Here is a 14,843-nt window from a genome sequence, read left to right as displayed (position 1 = left end):
AAAAAAAAACCCCAAAATATTACGAGAAAAGAAAGCTATATAGCCAGGCATGGTGGCACATGCCTGTAATCCCAGCACTTGGGAGGCTGAGGCAGGAGGATCACTGTGAGTCTGAGACCAGCCTGGGCCACACAGTGAGTTCCAGGTCAGTCTCAGCTACACAGTGAGACCCTGTCTCAAACTCCCCCACCCCCAAAAAGAGAGAAAGCTGTATAGACCATTTTCTCTCATAAATATAGATGAGAAAAATCCTCAACAATATATTAGCATTAAGTCCAGCAAAGCTGGGTGCAATATAACCCCAGGCCTTAGGTGTCCAAGGCAGGAAAATGATTTGCATCTAGAAGATTGAGAATAGGCTGGGTACTCATTAAAAAAAAAAAAAAAAAAAAAAAAAAAAAAATCCAGCAGCCTGTAAAAAGCATTATATACTGTGACTAAATGCAATTTATCCCAGAAATACAAGGTTGGCTTAATATCAGATATAGCAACAGACATAGTATGGTCCATAGTAAAAGAAAGGATAAAACCATGCTTATCTCAGTAGATATAGAAGAAGCATCATGACAAAAATGCTTTTCTCAGTACATACATATGTACTAATAAAAAAAGAAGGGAGCTGGGCATGGTGGCACATGCCTTTAATCCCAGCACTTGGGAGGCTGAGTCAGGAGGATTGCTGTGAGTTTGAGACCAGCCTGGGCTACAAAGTGAGTTCCAGGTCAGTGTCAACTACAGAGTGAGACCCTGTCTCAACACGCCCCCCCTCAAAAGGGAAAAAATGATGAAAATAGAGCTTTTAGCTGGGCGTGGTGGCTCACATGTGTAATCTCAGCACTTGGGAGGCTGAAGCAGGACTGCTGTGAGTATATGGCCAGCCTGGACTACGTAGTGATAACTTGTCTCAAAGAAAAAGTTTTTGTAAATGGGAAGGTGACAAAGAATTGGAAGGAAGAGGGAAGGATGAAAGAAGAGAAAAAAATTACTAAAATGTGTTATGTACATGCATGAATTCCCCATGATAAATGTCATCATTATGTACTGCAAATGTATACTAATAAAAAAAATTAAAAATACTTTTCTCCTAAATAGGGAACCATGTAAAGATGCCCAATCTTATCACTTCTATTCAACATTCAACTGGAATTTCAATCTAGTCAGTGCAAAAAAAGAAGCAACATAGCCTTTTCCCGCAGATGATATGATTTTATATGCAAAAAATCTCAGTAAATTCACAAAAACAACCACTAGAACTAGTAAATTAGTTCAGCAAGGCTTCAAGATACAAGAACAAAATAAAAATCAATTGTATTAACAGCAACGTGCAGTACAAAAGTGAAATTAAGAGAACAATGCTTGGTATAAAAGCATTACACTTAGTTATAAATGTTACCAAAGAAACATATGTATTCTAAAAACTACACATAATTGCTAAATTAAAGCATGTGGTGCTCTATATTATAGATTGGAAGATCCAGTTCTCCCAAAATTGACCTATAGATTCAGTGCAATTTCTATCAAACTTTCTGTAGGATTCAATGCAGTTTTACAACCTAACCCTAAAGTTTTATGTAAAGGCACAAAATACAGCATAGTCAAAACAATCTTGGAAAGAAAGGCTGGAGGATTTATATTTCCTAATTTCACAACTTGCTGAAAAGGCATAGTAATCAAAACAATGCAGTATTAATGTAAGGAGAGACACATTGATTAATGGGGTAGAGTGGAGAGTACAGAAATACCTCTCAAATTTCAACAAAAGATTCAATGACAAGATTCAATAGCAAATGGATAACTGTATGCATAAAAAATACTCTTAACACATTCCTGCTAGCTTGAACCACTGGTGGTACAGGCACAACTGTCTCCTTGGGCAGGTTATACAGAGTCAACCCCACACCTGGCTGTTAATAGAAGTGAGTGTGGCTGAAGCCTATGGGCCAAGGTCAGAGTCACTTGCACCCACATTCCACTCCCACAGTGAAAACCTTCAGACCAGAAGGACAATATTCTAATTACAATCCTGCATTTTGTCTATGCTATTCCTAATTTGAGAATGCCTTGTCTTGTCCTTTAAGCCTTGTTTACATTAATTTCCACAGAAACATGTTGCCTTTACCCCAACTGATTGCCAATAAAAGTCAGTGCCTGGGACAGGCCAGTGCCTCTGTTGGCTGCAGCGTCATGGGTCATCCTGGCCCACCATTTTCTCTCTCTTAGTTCTGTCTCTTAGTGTGTTTATTTTTTTTTCCTCAGGCCTGCATTGTATACTGGGCAGGTGGGTACTGGAACCTGACTGAAGGGGTCTTTGGCACCTTGGGACCATCCTATGCTGCCTGATGGCACAGTCATGCATGTACCACTGGTGGTTCTAGGTGGTGGGACTGTAACACATTCACATCAGAGCCATCCAGCAATTATGTATGGCTTCACTGTGAATGTGTTAAATCACCCACAAAAGTTAACCTCAGAGTAAAGCATAGACCTAAATGCAAAAACTATCAAACTTTTACTTGTTTTTGTGATGCTGTGAATTGAACCTGGGACCTTGCACATGTCAGGCAAGCATCCACCACAGAGCTACATCTCTAGCCTACTACAAAACTTGCAAAAGTCAAGCTGTGCATGGTTGCACATGCCTGTAATCCCAGTTCTTGGGAGGCTGAGGCAGGAGAATGGTGAGTTCCATGCCAGCCTGGACTATGTAGCAAGACACTGTTTCAAAAATGAAAAGAGAAGAAAAAAGGAGAGAGAGAAAAAAACTCAGGTCAAGATTTTTCAAAAGTATTATTCATAAAACTTTTGTGATAAATTTGACTGTGTTAAAAATAATTAACAGGTTTTTTTTTTTTTTTTTTTTTGCTTCAAAAGATACCATTTAGAAAATAAGGCATAGACATGTACAAATCATGTATCTGATAAAGGATTCATAATCAGAATATATAAACACTCCTAATTCGGCAGAGCACAAATAACTGAATCTTATAAATGGACAAAAAAATGAAACAGACATTTCATTAAATACATTAATCACTAAAAAGCACATGAAATTTGCTTTACATCTTTAGTCACCAGCTAAATGCAAATTAAAGCCAAAAGCTACCACTTCATTTTCACTGGAAGGGTAAGTCAAAAAAAAAAAAAAGAGGGACAAGCCATTTTCAGGTCCCTCTTCTGTATCTCTTATACAGATTTACCTCAATAACCGACCCCTCCCAAAAAGAAAGTAGGAAATACTGACAAAAATGTGGAGAGGTCAGAATCCTCACATACTGCTTTGGTGCCTGAGGAGAATCTTAAGGGAAATGAAAACACATGTCCACACTAGCAACTGTATTTAAATGTTTACAGCAGCATTAACCACAATAGTTAGACATAACCAAATAGCCATCACATAATGAAGAGATCCATAAAATGTGGTTTGAGATTACTATTCAGCAATAAAAGGGACTCTACACGGCACTTATGGGAAAACTTCAAAAATACTGCAAGTATAAAAAGCCACATAAAAGAAACCACAGTTGTGATTTCATTGGTAAGGCAAGAAAGGGCAAATCGATGGCATGATGGGGTGATTTGTGTACCTGGGCCTGTAAGTGGGAGCTTTTCTGGTGAACAACACACTTTAAAACTAGATTGTGCTGATAAGTGTACAACTCATGTTTAGTAAAAATTATCAAAATGTACATGTAAAAGACATATTTTACAGTACACAAATTAACTTTTTTAAAGAAAAAATAGCAAAAGAATATATTAGAGTGAAAAAGTTTCTAACCTTTCCACTCAGAGTCCAATCATCAGAAAATTCTCCCTCATAGACAGTATCATCTTCAGAAAGTAAAACTCCATTTCCCTGTGTGAAGAAATGAAACAAAAATCACAACATACAACATGCACAGTGACTTAGAGAACATGCACCCATGTCCCCAAAGCCTCACATCATCTTAAGGGACAAGGAAGATACTACTAAGAAGGTAGAACACTAATAGGATGATTTAAAAAGTTGGGGACATAGGAGTTTTAAAACCTCCACATAATGACACGCAAATATTCCACTGACCATCATTTTATTAAGGTGGAAGTTGCCTTCATAATATAATCCAAACTGAGTAACAACCACACCATTCCCGTGACAGACATCATCTTGCCACATGCCCATATACTTTTCTCCTCTGTGCAAAAATAAGAGAAAAAGAGAAATGAAAAGAAAAATCAATGATAGTAAGGATAAAGTGGGGGTGGTGAGTATATGGCAGATCTCAAGTATCACACTAGTTTGGTATTGGTTCTATTTTTCTAGTTAAAGTGGTTAAATCTGTCTCCTCAAACATGGAACAATGTGACAGCAAAAAGAAATCTTACTCACAGTAATGTTTTTTCAACAACTTAATATTGTGGTCTACCTGGCACTGGAAGATTGAGGCAGGAGGACTGCAAATTCAAGCCCAGCCCAATTAAATTAGCAACTTAGCGAGACCCTGTCTCAAAAATTGTAAAAAGGAAAAGGAAAAAAAAAAAAAGACAAAAATTCAAAATGTGACAGAATCAAACCTATATAGAAGTTCTACTTAAAATTTTGCTTAAGTACAATAAATACATAAATAAATGGGGTTTGTCATAAAAGGTTCAACTGTCACCTACTCAAACTAAATAAAATCTTACTAATTAAAAAGATAGGGCCAGGGATTGAGCTCAGTGGTTCTGCTGTCTTGCCTTGCAAGCACAAGGATCCGAGTTTGACCTGGTACAATTTTAAAAAAAAAAAAAAAAAAAAAAAGATAAAATAAGTATGAACTGCTTGTTAAAAATTGTACAGTTTAGCTGGGCGTGGTAGCGCATGCCTATAATCCCAACACTCAGGAGGCTGAGGCAGGAGGATCGCTGTGAGTTCGAGTCCAGCCTGAGCTACATAATGAGGTTCTAGGTCAGTCTCAATTACATAGTGAGATCCTGTTTAAAGACAAAAAAACAAAAACAAAAAACCATAGTTTAGCAATAACAGTAATTTTTAAAAATCCAACATTTTGGATGTTGTAGTGCTTAGTAAGGTGGGGAGGGGAGAGTATAGTCTAAAGCACATTAGGTCCAATCAAACATGGAGGCAAAAGAAGTAGATTCTTCAACAGCCTAATAACAAATCTCTGACCTAACAGGAAGACCTGGGCAGAAGGTATCTGACACCGCCCTATGCATAATCCAAATGGGAATATTCACTGCTTTCCCTATCCTTTATTTCCTCTTTCTGACTGCATTAAAGAGTTGTCTTTGTATGACAGGAACTTGGTAGCTTCTCTAGGATAATAAAGCCTCTGTGTGTATAAAGCTTTAGGGAAAACAGTACTGATGTGGACTGTGGGTTATTCTGTTTTTGAAATGAGTAATTTATTGTTTAGTCCACAAGAAAAAGGGGGAAAAAGATGACCCCAAACTGTTTTCTTATGAAAAGTTCTCCTTTTTTTTCTTTTTCTTGGTTTGTGGTACTGGGGATTATATTTTACTTTTTGCACAGGATCTTGCTATATAGTTCAGGCTTACCTTGAACTTACTACATAGCCCAGACTGGCCTCAAACTTGTAGCAATTCTCTTGCCTCAGCCTCCCAAGTGCTGGGATTGCAGGGGTGTGCCAACACGCCCAAAATGGTACTGAGGATTGAACCCAGGGCCTTGTGAATGCTAGACAGGCACTCTAACACTGAGGTACATCCCCAGACTTTTTAATTTTGAGACGGTCTCATTAAGTTGAATGCTCAATTCTCCAGCTTCAGCCTTCTGAGTAGCACGCATGTGCCACCGAGGCCAGCTTAAAGACTTTTTAATGTTGAAAGCATCACCACTTTCTCAGAGAGTTATGGGAACTTTTTCCTTTCACACTATGGACTGACATTAGATGCAGAAGACTGTACCTAGTGATGTCATCAAAGACACCATATCCTGCTTTCTTATCCATTGCCCACTGGCCAATGAACATGCTGGGAGAAGAAGAAGTCAGTTTTCCACTCCGGAGGAGGCCGTGACCATGGCGCATGTTATCTTGGAAACAGCCTTCAAACACTTCACCAGAGGCATAGCTGTGGTTGGAGATAGCAGATAACAATCACATGCTCCCTGAGTTCTAATACTTATCTTTACAAAGTCTAGAAAATCCAAAAACTATACTCAGTCTCACTAGTAGCTATAATTATTGTTTATGGGATTATTTTATACCAACAAACAATTTCCTTTTTGAATAAATTAACGTTAAGAAGTTAAAGACATCATAGGTGGTATTCTGTAGTGACAGGAGAAAAAATTATGTTTAGTATCTAATAAGAAAAATGAAGTAAGTTATCAAGGAGAGGGAAGAATAATGTTTTGCCCACATTAAAGTAATAAAATCAAATTCACTGACAAGACATGGGCAAAGTTATTAATTATATGACATTCAATTTAGATGAGAATCAAATTTAGCAACTTAATATTTTCATCTTGTAGTAGATGAGAGGTTAGTCTTCAAAAGATTTTATACAGGCTTCACTCATTAAAAGAGTAAATAGAATTTACTCCTTAGAAATTCTGGCTATACAAATTTTAGTTTTAAATGGTTCTTTGAAAAAGCAACACCTATCCAAACTTTCCTAAATCATTACCTATAGACTCCTTGACCACACATTTTTCCTTCTTTCCAGTTGCCCACGTAATGGTCTTCTTTGTTCAGAGCCTTATTTGGGATTCTGTATTCTCCATACCTGCCAAGGAAAATAACACACATCAGAAGACACACTTTTTGTACATTCACCTTTTGTGTGTATCTACCAGTGAGCATTTCAGTGAGGAAGTCAGAGAAAAGATTCACCTATGGGAAGACGGGTAAATGGAGTCTTGGTTTAAGCTATACTTACTTCCTAAATTATCTGGCAAGTCTTAGAGGAGTTCCTACTACACTGAGAAATTAATATTTTATTCCAAGGCAAATGAAAAACAGAAGACCTATGACTTAGGTCTTCCACTAGCTATGTCACTTGGTTAAGTCCAGACACCCAGCTTCCTCATCTGTATTATACAGGTGCCACAGACCAGATTATCTAAAGTCTGTTTTCATTCTAAAAATGCATTAAAAAGAGATTAAAAGATTTCACAAAAGTTTATATTATTGCACACATACAAAAATCACCTATCCAATTTATTATTTTTTTTTGATTTTTATTTTTTGGTTTTTTGAGACAGGGTCTCACTATGTAGTTGAGACTGACCTGGAACTCACTATGTAGCCCAGGCTGGTTTTGAACTCACAGCGATCCTCCTGCCTCAGCCTCCTGAGTGCTGGGATTACAGGCGTGCGCCACCATGCCTGGCCCAATTTATTTTTTATATAGTGAAACACATTACTTTTTTAGCATTACACAAAATACTTCAGACATCAATTTATCATGTAAATCCATGTAATGTTAGAAAATATGACAAGCTTATGTAAAAATAATGTTATTAGAGTATTATTAGGATAATATATCATTTGGAACATTTTTGTCTTTTGACAAACATATCACAGAAATAAAAGATGGCTTTTAATTACAAAAATTGAAATTTCTCTTTGGAAAGGGGAGATATGCTATCGACAATGTGACCATAAACATTACCCAAGGTCCTCAGTTTCCAATAAACAGAAAATGGATAGAAAGGGCTGTGGATGTAGCTCAGTAGCATAGCACTTGCCTCGCAAGTGCGAGGTCCTGAGTTCAATCCCCAGTATATAAAAAAAAAAAAAAGAGAGAGACAGAAAAAAGAAGAAAAGAAAATGGATAGAAAACTCAGTCCCAAGTCAATCAAGGCTACAACCTCAGACTCTGAGCTCTCTTCATGCTCACCCATGAGTACCCTAATTTTAATCTACTGTATGCCCGTCTAAAAAACAGAACAAAAATCTATTGCTTGTCTGAAAAGCAACTCTGAACATAAAGTAACTTGTGACTGAACTTCAATTTAAAGGATCTTCTTACCCATCTTCCAAGCCGCTTCTAAACATGCCAGAATATACCCTTCCATCGGGCCACTTCAACACTCCTCTGGAAGGCATAAGCAAAAATAATGCACGTCAACTAGTGTTTTCTAGAACCCATACTTGCTCTGTAGTACTTTCTCTGTATCCTCATCCCAGAAATAAATTTTAAACATTGTCACCTGCCATGGGGCTTCCCTGAAAACCAGCGCCCATTGTAAGTGGCATCCTTCAGGCGGGGGTCCTTGTAGAAAGTGTATTTGGCACTGCGTGAAATGGGTGGCTCCTGCCTCTGCACACTGCTGCCACTTCCATAAGGTGGAAGATCAGCTGTCCCCCTCAAAGCCTGGTCCACAGCCTGGCTGATAGCCCGTAGCCACTTAGTCTAGGAGCAAAATGTAATGGCTGATAAACTTATGGCAACAACTCATCAAAAATTGCTTTAAATCCTACCATCTTTCCCTGGTGTGGACAAATTTTGTGTCTACTAATGCTTATTGATTATACTAACTGGTTCTTAGGATTTATTACTAGATATTTAAAATCAACTTACGCAAAATAAACCTACAGTTTTGGTTTAACAAAGATGTACCTGATGTATCACTGGTCAAGCAAGAACAGTATTTTTTCTTCTTTACTACCTTAAAGGCAGAAATATCCAGGCCAAAGACTAAAAGAAAAGCCTACAATGGACTAACCTTTTCCTGGGGTGTTGATGAAAGCAGAGTGAACTGTTCTTCAGGTGTAGTTACCTTCAAGCCATTCCTAAAATGTTCACAAGGATAAACATCACAAGATATCACAACCTGTCATTACAACATCAATCCTCACATATGAAAATCAGCCTACTGATTTCAAGGGGAGCAAAAGTCAATAAAATGCAAATTTTCATTCCTTGGACATGGGTCTCACAGGGAAGAGGACACAGGGTTACTCTGCTCAGTGCTGAACAACAGAAATGTGTTGTTCAGCCTGCTTTTTATTATCACTGGGCCACCTCCTGTCTCACGCTATGTGGAATGGGAGGCAGTCCCCAAGCTCTGTCACATGGAAGGAAGCACGCTGGTAATGGCAAGGTGAGCTGGGGAGAGGAGGAGCCATACTCACACACTGCTGGCTTCTTCAGAGAGTGGCTCCACCCAGAGTGTGGCCAATGGGAAGACATGGTGTGTGGAGAACTGCAACAGAACAAGGAGTCCTGTCTGGAAAGGCCCGCACAGCCTCAGGGTTTCTGTTGTACGACCTCTGGGAGGTGGCTAAATCTAGGTGTGTGCCACAGCCTCTGCCATACAGTCCCCGAAACACAGCTAACCCCACAGACCCTTCAAGCAGACACTTATTCTCCACCCGAAACACAGAAGAGCTCTCTGCTGAGGGTGTAGCTTGGCGACACAGCTCTTGCTCAATATGCCGGATTCAATAGGCAGAACCAAAGAAGAAAAAGCCCTCTGAAACTGAGCCCATACTGTAGTTAAACATTTTCTACTTAATATGTGTTGAGAAAGCACAAGTTTTCAACACAAACTGATAACATACAGGCATGCATCACATAATGACATTCAATTGCAAATAGAATGGTGATGCAACAGAATTATAACAGTTGAAAAATTCCTGTCATCTAATGACACCACAGTGATCACAGCACAATATATTTTATGTGCTTGTGGTGGTATTGGTATAAATAAACCTCGTAAAACACACAAATATTTAAAAACTGTACTATTGTAGCATACTATTTAGTATAGTAATCTGCTGTACTGGCTTACAGCCAAGAAGCAATATACTACAATAGCCTAGACATACAGTAGGTTTGTGTAAGTGCACTCTATGATGTTCAGTAATAAAATTTGCCCAACAACTCATCACTTAATACCCCTAAACTTAAGCAACATGTGGAGTGGTCAGTGATTACAGCAGTCCACCTTTCAAGGTCAGGAATCAGGTTAGGAGTCCGACTCACCTGGGCATGGACAAGGGCATCATTAAAGAGAATGAACCAATTCACAGAAAACCTGCCAGCATGCTGTAGAGAGAGGGCTCGGTTACTGCTCTCACATAGCAGTCGGCGGTCTGGCTTCCTCAGGGAATCCTAGAATTAAAAACAGATACTACAATGAACAATCAGAATCATTTTAACATGTACAGAAAATAAAACAGGCAAAAATCTAAGGCAACTGGTCACAGCTTAGGGTGGCATTAAACTTAGATGAGATCTAAACACTTCACAGAATTCGAGACCAAAGGAGATTAAAAAGAAGATAGGAACAAACTAAAGATAGTAAGTCTTCAGAGGATTCCTAGAAATGAAGGAATGTACTGGTATCTAGAGCTCTCATTCCTATACTCCTTAGGCATTTTAGGAAAGAGGTCATTAAAATGTTACTGTTCAAACAAGCGAGAAACAGAAAAGGTAATGACAATTATTACGGAAATCCCAGCTGTTTGCTGGAGTAACTTAAAACAACAGTGGCAAGGTTTACCGTCATCTTTCCAGGAAAAGTCTTCCAGAAGCCCAGTGTGTACTCTGCTTCCTTCCTTTTCCTGCCGAGATGGAGAGCAAGAGATTCATAACAAGAACTGGAATCCTGCAGCTTCTGATATTCTGGAGATGTCTAGAGGCCAAAAATAAAAGGGGGAAAGAAGAATATAAAACAGTTATCCAGAATACAGAGACTAGGTGTGATTTAGATATGCACCACTAGTTAAAGGAAAAATTTCAGCCTGAGAACAGAAGTATTTTACTAAGGGAAATGGGGAGGGACAAGACTGATTCCAAAAAAACTCTATGACATAAAGGATATATGATATAGGGGAATAACTCAAGGAGAGAAAGCGGTAAATACTGCCAGTCATCAGTGGAAAGAACAGCAGAAAACTCAGGTCAGGGAAGGCTGCAAAAATTTAAGTGTCTGAGTCCCTGTTTCCTATGTGTGAGGTATATGTCAAGTTAGAAAATAAAATTAAGAAAATTTAAGAATTACTTATTAATTCATTTCAAATTAAGATTTTAAATGATTACATGTCCCAAACAAAAAGTTTTGGTGAGAAATACACAGCACTAGTTTACATTTTTTCAAATATCTACTATCTGGCTTAGAAGACAACAGATGGGTTTTTATATCTATTACTTTTAATCTGTTATGATACACTGTTTTGTTGAAATATATGAAGAAACATCTTGCCTTATAAAGACAGATAACTGGAAAAGATAGAAGTACTTTAATAGCTATTACAAACAACATGGTTATTCTCTTTTGAGACATGAAAACTTGGTTAAGGAGCAGCTTAAGGAAACTGAAATTATAGCAATTAATTCCTTATACTCTGCTGTATTAAAATGGTCTGGTCTTTCTACACACATGCTCAACAATGGAGCCTGGTCATTCAAAAATACTGCATCATACAGGTCTTCCATATGTTGATATATTTATACAAAATAAAAATCAGTATTACTGTGTGTTTCATCAGAAAGAGGGTTACATATTGTGGGATTGTCAGGCTCATAGTAGTAAACTCATGACTCCCAATATTTTAAGTTCTTCTTTAAAAAATTCAGATTTTACCACTGGCAACAGGTAATACCTGCTGTTCTTGCAACTACAGATTCACTTACTTACATTTGAGAAAGTACCTGTCAATAATCAAATGTGAATAATCTTAGTTTTCTGTCTATTGTAACGTTTATTCAAGTTTAAAAAAGTAAGCCTCAACTCAATCACAACTGTGCTTTTCATTGAGAAATGAAAAGGATGCAGCACAAATGTGTTACAGGTCCTTCCCATTTCAACACAGAGTACATTAAAAAGATATACACTCAACTATTACCACCCCGAAGTTAGTAATTTCTTCAGCTTCATCATCAATGTTCTTCAGGAAAATTGGCACTTTGTGTTTTGGCTTTTAGCTGCAAGTACAAGGCTAGTACTGCCATGATTCCTGCTAAGGAGCCAGCAGTTTTACTTGCCTTTACTTCTGCACTGTCAGTGCAAATAAAACATGGAGGACAAGGTCTCAATATTGTTGTGAAAATAGTTGAGACTTTGGGAACCCTTACCATTTTGAAAACCAATCTCTGAGAACCGATTACCAGAAAAGGGTAATTGCTGAATGAGCAGACAGTAAGTAAGATAAATAGCTGGGTGTGGTGGTACATGCCTGTAACTCCACCACTCAGGAGGCTGAGGCAGGAGGATCACTCACTGTGAGTTCAAGGCTAGTCTGGACTAAATAGATGGTTATTTGCTGATTACAACCTGTTCAGTGAAAACTAGATGTTTGGGTTAAAACTGAAACCAGACTAAAGAAAAGAACTATGAGATCACAGGAGGAACTAAAAAAAAAGCCTACATCAATTCCTGAGTCACTCTGGGACTCAAAATTTGTCTAGATAAGGAGAGAGGCCAAGATTTAAAAGATTTTAAGGAACTTAGGAGTCATTATGGTTTCTTTAGAGCCCTTCAGAATGGAAACAAAATGAAATCACACATTTTAGTACAATCTCAAAGATGAAGGTCACAGCACCAGCTGAAGATCAATTATTGAATGAGCAGCAGCCAAGCAGGGTTTCAACTCTATAGACAATTTCATAAAATTAATATAGACAATCGGAAACTGAATCCACAATGAAGAAAACTAGATTCACCTAATCATACTATCCTTTTTTACTCAAGAAAAAGAAATTTAGATATATGTAATATTAAGTTAGTGAAATTCTAGATTTTATGTTGGCTTTACCCAAACAAACTATGATTCCTGGCTTCCCAAGAATCCAAAGCAGCTACATATGGGAGCTTACCACTTCAAAACAAGTAGCAAGCTTTAGCAAAACTTTTGCATAATTATGAAGGCGTCTGATTGGCAAGAAAAAAAGTGTATTCAATATTTCCATCAACTGAGTGTTTTCATCATTCACTTCTGATAAATCTTGCAACAGCTCTTGATTTTTATTTAGGAAATCACTGAAAGTAAAGGGAAAATATTCAGTTAATCATTTTGATATTGGTAATATGTATAACACTGCACAGAAAATGTCATTAGACAAAATCTTTTCCTGGCTGTACCTTTTGGTGTAAAAATATAAGATGAAATACAACAAGATTAAAATAATATCTCTAGCTATAAAATAGGGATTTTGACAGGTTAAAACACAGCAAATTGCAGCAATAGTAATTCTAATAGAAATGGACATAAATTGAAACACAGATTTGTTCCCTAAATTCTAGGAAATCAGTCATGTATCCCACAGTTTCAGGGCAAAATCAGAGACCAAATGACACCATTACCTGTTATTTTCAAGTCAGAAGTCAAATGGATAAAGGGCAATTCTAATTGCTCTAATTAGTCGTGCTAAACAGAAACAGTAAGGAAAAAAGCAAAGCTCTCTGCTCCAGAATTAGTATATATATATTTACATACTTCTACATTCTTCCTCTGTCCTTCAGTTGTTAATTACCTAGTAAGAATTTATGACAGAAAGAGGGAGAAAAAACCCTCCAGGAAACAGCACTACAATTAAAAAGACACAGTAAAGCAAATATATGTGAAGATCTTAATATTGAGATCTTCAAAATATTTCAACTAAAGTCAAAACTTAGCCTTAGATTGTTTTTAAAAATTCATTGCAAATATTAAGGCTGATCAGTAACTCACTCAGATTATGTTCATCAGGCCAGCACAGTAAAAACGTTAGTAAAGAAGTAAGAATTGGTGGACAGAGTAATCATGTCTCTTAATGAGCAATAATTATGTGCCAGGCTCTGCCCTAAGTACAGTACTTCATAGACAGACTACAAATGTCAGCTACAAGGCCTCAAGTAGGATGTAACATCATGCAAGACTGTAAGATAAGAACAAGTCACTATAATCTCTTAGAGAACTAGAAGGAGACAGCCCAGAGATTGCAAAACATTGTCTTGGAAAACTGTATAAAAAAAATCGTAATAATCTGTTTTACACTACAGTTTAGGGTTCTTGGGAACATGGTCCAGACTTTTGCTTTCTGCTTCACTGAGTCCATGCTGCTGCCCCATGCAGCTGCAGGGGTCCACCGACCTTGTGCAGCATTCCAGAAGAGCTCTGCTGACTGGCTCCCAGTGGGTGAGGCAGGACATGGAGAGCACATACACCTTTGAGTGTTTTCTCCTGGATGCCAAGACTCTTTCCATACTACAGCAGAAATGTCCCAACTCTTGTGAGCCCCTTCCTTCCCAGGTCTCAGTTAGACTCCTGCTTATAGATTTCTTTAAAAGGAGTCCCAGTATGTTCTCAGAAAACCCGAACCAGAGACTCTATTCAGCATATCTTTGCTTGGGAGCTTTGACTCTAATTGGAAGAATACTGTTTTTCTTACACAGCTACATGTGCATTTTTAACTCAGATTGTACTTGTTCGATCTGAAGAAGTCAGGTCACTTCTTGAGTAATGCAAAGGTAACTATGAAATACCTGTGGGCAATAAACAATAAAGCCAAACACGGGCCAGGTGTGGTGGTGCAGACCAGTAATCCTAGCCAGTAATCCTGAAAGGCTGGGTGTGGAGGATCACAAAGTCAAGGCTAGCCTCAGAAACTCAGCAAGAATTGTCTCAAAAATTAAAAAATAAAAAGGACGTCGGGTGTGGTGGTACACGCCAGCCCTCGGGAGGCTGAGGCAGGAGGATCGCTGTTCAAGACCAGACTGGGCTACACAGAGAGTTCCAGGTCAGTCTCAATTAAATAGTGAGACCCTGTCTCAAAAACAAAACAAAACAAACAAACAAAAACAAACAAACTAAAAAATAAAGTGAAGCCAAGGATTTAGCTAAGTGGTAAAGTGCTTGCCTAACATGAGTGAGCCTCTGGGTTCAATCCCCAGTACCAAAGGAAAAAAAAAA

The 14,843-nt window shown here is 38.0% G+C and overlaps 1 protein-coding gene across 1 annotated transcript in view; it reads right to left on the bottom strand.

The window, feature by feature from the left end:
* Positions 1–14,843, bottom strand: part of Als2 (alsin Rho guanine nucleotide exchange factor ALS2) — an 86,822-nt gene that overhangs the window by 22,076 nt on the left and 49,903 nt on the right. Inside the window, exons 16-25 of the mRNA XM_010617516.2 lie at positions 10,454–10,585; positions 9,934–10,062; positions 9,081–9,151; positions 8,672–8,738; positions 8,156–8,358; positions 7,975–8,040; positions 6,628–6,726; positions 5,905–6,069; positions 4,061–4,172; positions 3,776–3,853 (exon numbers count right to left, since the gene is read on the bottom strand). Coding sequence (XP_010615818.1) covers positions 3,776–3,853; positions 4,061–4,172; positions 5,905–6,069; positions 6,628–6,726; positions 7,975–8,040; positions 8,156–8,358; positions 8,672–8,738; positions 9,081–9,151; positions 9,934–10,062; positions 10,454–10,585 — 1,122 coding nt within the window. The remainder of the gene's footprint in view (positions 1–3,775; positions 3,854–4,060; positions 4,173–5,904; positions 6,070–6,627; positions 6,727–7,974; positions 8,041–8,155; positions 8,359–8,671; positions 8,739–9,080; positions 9,152–9,933; positions 10,063–10,453; positions 10,586–14,843) is intronic.

The sequence above is a fragment of the Fukomys damarensis genome, unplaced genomic scaffold (assembly GCF_012274545.1).
Source record: "Fukomys damarensis isolate Sample0158 unplaced genomic scaffold, DMR_v1.0_HiC HiC_scaffold_26, whole genome shotgun sequence".
Taxonomy (NCBI): domain Eukaryota; kingdom Metazoa; phylum Chordata; class Mammalia; order Rodentia; family Bathyergidae; genus Fukomys; species Fukomys damarensis.
This window is presented reverse-complemented; position numbering and strand designations above follow the sequence as displayed.